The sequence below is a fragment of the Chrysochloris asiatica genome, unplaced genomic scaffold, assembly GCF_000296735.1.
Source record: "Chrysochloris asiatica unplaced genomic scaffold, ChrAsi1.0 scaffold00078, whole genome shotgun sequence".
Taxonomy (NCBI): domain Eukaryota; kingdom Metazoa; phylum Chordata; class Mammalia; order Afrosoricida; family Chrysochloridae; genus Chrysochloris; species Chrysochloris asiatica.
Window position 1 is genome coordinate 7,056,752 of NW_006408596.1, and position 8,747 is coordinate 7,065,498.

At 42.9% G+C, this 8,747-nt stretch overlaps 1 protein-coding gene across 1 annotated transcript; it reads right to left on the reverse strand.

The window, feature by feature from the left end:
• Window positions 1-3,353: 3,353 nt before the first annotated feature.
• SIRT4 (sirtuin 4) lies at window positions 3,354-8,391 on the reverse strand. The gene is made up of 3 exons (XM_006865447.1): window positions 7,895-8,391; window positions 3,809-4,103; window positions 3,354-3,506 (listed from the first exon to the last, which is right to left on the reverse strand). The coding sequence occupies exons 1-3, from the start codon at window positions 8,389-8,391 to the stop codon at window positions 3,354-3,356; spliced, it is 945 nt and encodes a 314-aa protein (XP_006865509.1).
• Window positions 8,392-8,747: the final 356 nt, after the last annotated feature.

The following is an 8,747-nucleotide window of genomic DNA, read 5'->3' on the forward strand; positions in this document are numbered from 1 at the left end:
TAGAGAGAAATACTGTTAATTGATGGTACATGGAGAGGATTATAATCATTGTAATGAAAAAAGGTGTATGCTTTGTTGAATGTAAAACTGATAATCTGCCCTGTAAACTTACACTCAATCCACAATAAAAACCTTAAAAAAAAAAAAGGCATCAAAGTGGATTAAAGACACTTAACAATTACTATTATAAGTTCTTTCCTTCTACCCTACCTCCCAAAGCAATGAGGTCCCTAAGTTGGCACACCAGCGACCATACCAGCCTATATATGTCCCTGGTCATTTGTTCTGAGATAAAAAAGAAATGATATCAGTTTTTCTGTCAAGAGCAGCTGTCTCCTTGAAAAAGTCTTCAGGGGCAAATCCCATTAGATACTAGCACATTGGCTCTGCGTGCTGCCCGGTTTAGAGGTGGGATGGCAGAGATGTTAGTTTGCCCTCTGCAGGCCACATTCAGTCAGCTTTGAGGAAGGGTTGAATCTTTCCAGATCTGAGAAGAAATTACACAAGTTGATGCCTAAATAATCAGTAACCAGCAGTCAACTGATGCAGAATTATGTGTGTCAGCATAGAACTGTGCTCCAGAGGGTTTTCTTTTCTTTTCTGATCATTTATTTGCTATTGTTGTTGAGAAAATACACAGCAAAACATAACACAACACCAGCAGCTTGTACAACCCATTAGCAGTGATTGTATTCTTTGACTCAGGGAACCATTCTCACCCTCCTTTTCTGAGCTGTTGCCCCTGCCCCTTAACATAAACTCACTGCTCCTTAAGGTTCCTGTTGAATCTTTCAATTTGCTGTTGCCAATTTGATCCCATCTAAATATTCAACCATTTCAAGAGGCAGCATATGATCAAGAGCCAATGGTACCGAATACAGAAATCCAAGATGCACCTGAAGGCACTGGCAGAGAACAAAGCTCTGGGAACTGATGGACTACAAATGGAAATCTTTCAACAAACGGATGCAGCACTGGAGGCATTCACTCATCTATACCAAGATATTTGGAAGACAGCCAGTTGGCCAACTGATTGGAAAGATTCATATTTGTGCCCATTCCAAAGAGAGGTTACCCAACAGAATTCAGAAATCACTGAACAATATTAGTAATATCACATGCAAGTAAAATTTTGCTGAAGATAATTAACCATAAGGTTGGTATGAACCTCCAGGTTGGCAATTCAAACTCACTAGCCACTTTTTGGAAACCCTCTACAGGGTTGCTATGAGTTGGAACCAACTTGATGACACTCATCAACAACAACAAAGATCATTTAAAAACGCTGCAACAGTACACTGAGAAGGAGCAAGCAGAGGTTCAAGCCGGATTCAAACGAGGATGGCGAATGAGGGATAGCTTTTGCTAATGTCAGACAGATCTTGGTTAAAAACAGAGAATACCAGAAAGATGTTTATTTGTGTTTTATTGACTATGTAAAGGCTTTCAACTGTGTAGATCTTGACAAGCTATGGACAACACTGTGGAGAATGAATATTCTGTAGTACTTAATTGTGTTCATGAGAAACGTGTACATGGACCAAGAGGCAATTGTTTGAACAGAACAAGGGGACACTGAATAGTCTGTAATTAGGAAAGGGGTGTGCCAGGGTTATATTCTTTCACTATACTTATTCAATCTGTATGCTGAGCAAAATCATCTAGGAAAATAAATTATATGAACAACATGGCATCAGGATTGTAGGAAGACTCATTTATGACCTGGGGTATGCTGAAAGCAAAGAGGACTTAAAATATTTACTGATGAAGATCAAAGACCACAGCCTTCAATATAGGTTGCACCTCAATTTAAATAAAACAAAAATTCTCATAACTGAACCAATAAGCAACATCATGGTAAATGGAGAAAAAATTGAAGTTGTCAAAGAATTCATTTTACATCCACCATCAACAGTTATGAAAATAGCAGTCAAGAAATCAGACAGCTTGTCGCATTAGGCAACTCTGCTGCACAAGATCTCTTTAAAGTGTTCAAGAGCAAAGATGTCAGTTTAAGGACTAAGGTGTGCCTGACCCAAGCCATGGTATTTTCAGTAACTTCCTATCCATGTGAAAGTTGATAAATGAATAAGGAATACTGTAGCACAATTCATGCATTTGAGTTAAGATGTTGGAGAAGAATATTAAAAGCACCATTGTCTGCCAGAAGAACAAATCAATCTGTGTTGGAGGAAGTGCAACCAGAATGCTCCTTAGAAGCCAAGATGGCCAGACTTCATCTCTCATACTTTGGACATATTATCAGGAGGGACCAATCCCTGGAGAAGGATATCATGCTTGCTAAAGGGGAGGGAGAGCAAAAGAAGGAGACCCCCAACAAGATGGATTGGCACAGTGGTGGCAGCAGCGGGCTCAAACGTATCAATGGTTATGAGACTGGTGCAGGTTCAGGCAGTGTGTCATTCTGTTGGATACAGGGTCACTATGGGTCGGAACCGACTAGATAGCACCTAACAACAACAAGAAGCTATGAGGTAGATTCAAAAGCTCAAGGAAAAATGGAATTAAAAGATAATGCAATTTTTAAGCAAACTTTTTGAAGCTCCATCATAGTTCTTAAAAGAACAAAATGGCCAAGGAAGACATTCTTCACTTTTAAGCTCAACTCTCATTGGTTTGTCCTAAATTCTATTTATTTTGTTGTTGTTGTTGAGAATATACACAGACATTCACCAATTTGACAGTTTCTACATGATACTGATGACATTCTCCAAGTTGCATAACCATTCTCACCCTCCTTTCCTGACGCACAACTGGGTGCCCCCTGAGGTTCCGAACTAATCATGAGTTGTTGGTGTCAGTTTGTTTCCATATAATTTCTAAAAGAATGTAACATTCCAGGCTGACCTTTCTGACTAATCAAGTCAAACTACTGTTCAGTTTTAAGAACACTCCGTGTGATAATTTTAGTTTAAGGTTTAAAGATTTTCTCAGGGCAATAGTTTTGTGGGTTCATCCAGCCTCCATAGTTCCAGAAAGTGTGGATCCCATAAAAATTGTGAATTCTGTTCTACATTCTCCCCCTTTTGATTGGGCTGCTCCTATAGAATCTTTGATCGAGATGATCAGTAAGCATATCTGGGCAGCACCCAGTTCTTTTGGTCTCCTGGCCAGGGAGGCAGTTGTTCATGGAGGTTCCACAGGGTTGTGAATGGCACCTGTGGTAGACCGGAACCTCCAACCCTTTGGATAACATTATGGAGCCTAGAACCTTTTGAATTTTGTCAACGCAGCCTACTCTCAAATGGTGTCTGATGGCTGAGAAGCATGTACCTTCAAAGCAGGAATCAAGTGCAAGTCCTGTTTTCTGGCTTAGGAATACCAGCCTGTGATCAGTGTGGGTCTATCAAAGGCAGCAATTCTCCACAGCGAGAATCCAGTTTCAGACATGCCAAGTGGTCTGACCGTGTTGGCCCAATGTTCAGTATAGCAATTGGCAACTTCTTCTCTTGGGCGGTAAGGATAAACCTATAACCAGAGTACACCTGCACAAGGAGAAAACACAGGTGAGCACTCCAGATCCAAGAAGAGATCAACCAAACAGGGAGCCTTTTTAGAGGTCTCCTAACCCCAAAGTCGTAGTGGTTACGAATCGGTCTGCTAACCTCAAGGTCGGCAGTTCGAAACTACCAGTCATTCGCGGGAGAAAGATGAGGCTTTCTGCTCCCATAAAGATTTACATTCTCAGAAACCCTGTGCAGGGTCACTATGAGTCAGAACTGACTCCGTGGTACTTAACAACAACAACCCCAAGGTGGTCAGTTCCCATGCTGGCTAACTCAAATACCTGCAAAGACGATCCCACCACCAAGAGGGCGTCAGCTTCTTTGACCCGTTTGTGCACAAAGTCAACCTTGTCAGGGTTCACTGTGTCCCCGAAGAAGACGACATCTGGTTTCAGAGGACCTCCACACCGGGCACAGGACGGGACCTGGAAGCTTCGAACCTGCCCCTCTGTGAGGAATACATCACCATCAGGAGCCAGGCCGTGGGCCTCTGCACTCCAGGTGGGGTTCAGCCCTTCAAAACGGTCCTGCAGCTGTCCACGGGCAGTCTGCTCACCACAAGTCAAGCAGAGGACTCTGAAAGCAAAGGAGTGGCCACTAAACACTCAGCCCTTCGGAGGCACAAACCTACTAGAGATGGCCCCTTCCCCAGCCATTTTCAGTTCCTCCACCATTGTGTTATCTTTTCCTAACAACTCCAGCTTTTCTCCTCATTTTAGGGACACCTTCTGTCTAAGGAGTCCTGGGATAGTGGTATACGATAAATACTAGACTGCTAACTACAAGGTCAGCAGTTCAAACCCCCCAGTCACTCCTCAGAAACCCTATACAAATTCACTATGAGTCAGTCAAATGCCACTCTAGGGCACTTAGCAACAGTAACAAGCAGTTTTTCTCCCCATTTCAGGAACACCTTTCTCTGTTAGTTTCGTAGTCCTGCTACAACAGAAATACCACAAGTGAATGGCTTTCATAAGCAGAAATAATTTTCTCTCAGTTTAGGAGGCTAGAAGTCCAAACTCAGGGCTCCCACTCTACGGAAAGGCCTTCTCTATTTTGGGCAACTTCACAGTGGCGTGTATTTCCCCCTCCCTATATACTTGCTTCTTTGTGTCTAATCTGCTCTTTTAATATCTCCAAGATGTCCTGGCTTCAGGCTAGACACACCCTACATGGATATGGTCTCATTAATTTAACATAAACAGTTCTACTCCCAAATGGGATTATATCTACAGGTATAGATAAGGGTTTAGGATTTATAGCACCCATGTGGGGGGATACAATTCAATCATGAGCTCTTTAGCTACCACCCTAACTCTCACCTACCTTACAGCCTGCCTTCTAGAATGAGTAATGACCATCTGATTCCTGACTACACGCTCCCTGCTTAACCTTTTGCAAGCAGCCTTTTATCTTCAACAGTAAGCAAATGCTTTACCAAATGATGGCCTTACTCTAACCTTTTTGCTTTCAGAAGGAATGGTTACTGTCGATCACGGTCCTCTGTTTAAAATACTTTGTTTGCCTATTGCATGACCTCACTTACATGAAAAGACTGTTAAGTGTCTTCTAGTTGATTTAGACTTATAGTGACGCTGTATAAGGTTTCTGAGGAGTGGCTGGTGGGTTTGAACCACTGACTTAGTGGTTAGCAGTCCAGTTTTTATCCTACAGTGCCACACCAGGATACCAATAAAAGACTAAAAAGAGGCAAATGAGCAGAGATCAAAGCTTATTCATGGTTACCAGGGGTGGAACCCAAACCTAAACCCACTGTCTTCCAGTGGCTTCCTAGGGAACCAGAAGCAGGAAGGAGGGGGAGAAGGGGCCAATGGTGATAGAAAAATAGTGTTGGTTAAGAGTAACTGCTGTCAATAAATTGAATACCTGTAAAAAGTTGTGTGATTAAATACAACAACAAAAAACAACGCTTTTCTCTCTTGGCTTCTGTTATGGATTGCACTGTGTCTTACCAGCATGCAGGTTGGAATCCTCACTTCTATACCAATGGTGCCAAAGGCCAACACTGATTACTAATCTAAAGACTGGCAGTTCGAACCCATCTAGCAACACCTTGAAAGAAAGGCCTGCTGACCTGCTTCTGTAGACACAACAGTCAAAATTCATGAATGTACCCTTTCCAAATTACAGCCAAAATGCTATGTCACGTACATATATTTACAAAAAAAATTTCTTTACTTATGTTTAAAAGATAAAAAAAATAAAAAGATTATCACCAAGAGCCAGAATCTGTTTAACGGCAAGAGATTTGGGTCTGGTTTTCTACCTGTAGACGTAATCCTGCTTGGAAGTAGGGCTTTCTTTGTTATGTACTTAGATCATACCCAACAAGATGGGTTCAAATGGAATCGCTTCTTGAGATATAAAAAAAAAAACAGATGAGACACACACACAGAGGCAGAGAGAGGTCATTTAGGCATGTCTGCAAGCCAAGGTTTGCACCCACCTCACCTCTCTACTCCCTTGCCCAACTTGCTGAGTTCAACTTCAAAATGACGTGCTCTCAACCATTTTGTTAGGTTTAACTAAAATAACGAGTCCTAAGGTGGCACTAAGGAGCTCTGGTAGCGTAGTGGTTATGAATCGGGCTGCGAACCACAAGGTCAGCAGTTCAAAACTACCAGCTGTTCCCGCGGGAGAAAGAGGAGGCTTTCTGCTCCTGTAAAAATGTACAGCCTCAGAAACCCTGTACAGACTCGCTATGAGTTGGAACCGACTCCACGGCTCATCATAACACCACCAGTGTGGCACTACTAGATAAGCACTGAACCACTAACCACAGGTTGGCAGTTCAAACCCACCAGCCAGCCACTCCTTGGAAATCTATACAAGTCAGAACCGACTTGACGGCACTTAACAAAAAAATAACTAAAACAGCAGAGTCCCTGGGTGGTACGAATGTTAATGGCTCATTCTCTAACTCAAAGATTGGAGGTTCAAGTCCACCCAGAGTTGCTTCGTGATATACTTCCCCAAAAAGCAGCATTCATAATATAGTTCATAAAGTTATATTCTATATCCTAATTTGGTGAGTCATATCTGTGGTCTTAGAAGTTTTCAAGGAACCATCTAAGATATAATCATAGGTCGCTACTCATCTGGACAAAAAGTGAATGAAGGAAACCAAACAAACCCAATTTACAGGACAAATAGTCTATATCAAGGCCTCACCCACCCTGAGACCAGCAGAATTAGATGGTGCCCAGGTACCATTACCAACCATTCTGATTAGAGTAACAAGAGATGGGCCCAGATAGAATGGGAGAAAAATGTGTAATAGAACCCCAAGTTCCTAAGAACAATCTAAACCTAACCCACTAGACTGGTTGAGACTGGAAGACTCTGGAAAACTATTACCCTGAGATACTCTTCACATATGGAATAGAAACTAACCCGAGGTCACCTAGTAGCTAACTAACATAATGACTCAAAAAAAGATATGACTATCACCCTTAAATGCTATGTTCCTTTTTTTTTTTTTAAATCACCTATCTGAGACCCAACATTCGACAATTACAAGGGGGCTTCAAAAAGTTCATGGGAAATGGAATTAAAAGATAGTGGAATTTTCCACCAACTTTTTCAAGTCCCCTCATACCCTCAAAACACAGCTGAGAACGTTAAGGATGAAGGGAAACTAGATGAATGGAAACAGAACAAGCAGAATGGACATACTAAGAATGGTTCCCCATTGTGAAGAACGTAATCAATGCCACAGAAAAACTTGTGTAGAGATCGTTGAAGGGGAACCTAAACTGCAGTGTAGACCTTCATAGAAAACACACAAAAAAATTACAAAAATAATAAATAAAGCAGGCAGAGGCGCCTGCTTTTAAAGTCCTATGAGCTGTTGTCCAGTAGTACCATCGGCTTTGTCCAAACCTCATGCATCTTGGATGAGCGCATTACATCAGATTAAAAGGCAACCATTCCTGGTGTGGTGCTTTGGTTTAACGCGGTAGACTGCAATTGTTTGTTTGAACCTCAAGGTCAGCGGTATGAGTCAGAACCAAATCTACGGCACACAACAACATTCTCCAAATAAATGGCCACTATCACAGGGTCAATTCCGAAACCCAATCTTTGCAGTAGCAGCCTCATCATCAGTCAAAGTCGATGCGTGTGAATCACCTACTTCTACCAGGGATCCTTAAAAGAAAAAATAAGTAAATGAAAAACAATTTAATTTAGCCTTTGGAAACCCTAGGGAGCACAGTTCTACTCTAACAAACATGGGGTCATGAAGCCAAGCTGACTTGACAATTGTTTGAAGACTGCCAAGGTCTCCTCTCGCCCCATTTGGATGGACAGTTGTCCACGGTCAAAACAGGAGACCTTCCCTGCACCTGTGCATGCATCCATGGAGCTCCGTCAGGCGCCGACTCCCCGCCTTAGTGTGCAAGGCGTCCACATTCTGGGTCACCAGCCAGTACAGCTTTCCCAGTCGCTCCCAGTAGCTTAGCGCCCAGTGTGCAGGGTTAGGCTGGTGGGAGGAGAACTGCGGCCAGCCCACAAAGTTTCTCGCCCAGTAGCGTTGGCGAATCTGCGCACTCCTCACAAAGTCCCGGTGCTGGATGGGCCTGCGGTCCGTGCGGGCATAAAGTCCCACCCCCTCTGATCGGTAATCTGGGATCCCCGACTCTGTGGATATGCCGGCCCCGGTAATTACGAGGACCCTCTTGGAAAGGGTGATGAAGCGCTGCAATTCTTTAACCTTCTCTGGGTCCAGTGGAGGACTTGGAGGCACGAATAACCCAATAGATCCATGCGTGCGCCGATGATAGGGGTTCAGGGACCAGCGGCCTTGTGCTGACCGAACAGTCAGCCCGAAATTCATCCTCATTCTAGAAAAACACAGAAACCTCAAATGAGAAACTGGGTTTTCAAAACCCTGGCAAACTCTGCTGTGTATATTCTCAACAACAACACAACATAAAAACAAAGGCCACCAATAACTGATAAATGGATGAACAAAATGTGGTCTAAAAATACAATGGAATGTGCTGAGATCAGAAAAAGGAATGCAGTACTGGTGTATGACATGAGACAAATGAACTTTGAAAAACATTTGTTGCTGTTAAGTGCTGTGGCGTCAATTCAGACTCACAGTGACCCTTTATAGTAAAGCTGAGAGTCCAGGTGTAGGTGCTGTGAGTTAATGAGCTAGACTGCAATGTTGGTCTGAACCACAAGGTCGGC

Coding starts and splice junctions, on each gene's coding strand:
- SIRT4 (XM_006865447.1), bottom strand. CDS start 8,391: ATGAGGATGAATTTCGGGCTGACTGTTCGGTCAGCACAAGGCCGCTGG. Junction 4,104..7,894: donor CTCCATGGATGCATGCACAG/GTGCAGGGAAGG, acceptor CTTTGCTTTCAG/AGTCCTCTGCTTGACTTGTG. Junction 3,507..3,808: donor TGGTGGGATCGTCTTTGCAG/GTATTTGAGTTA, acceptor CTCCTTGTGCAG/GTGTACTCTGGTTATAGGTT.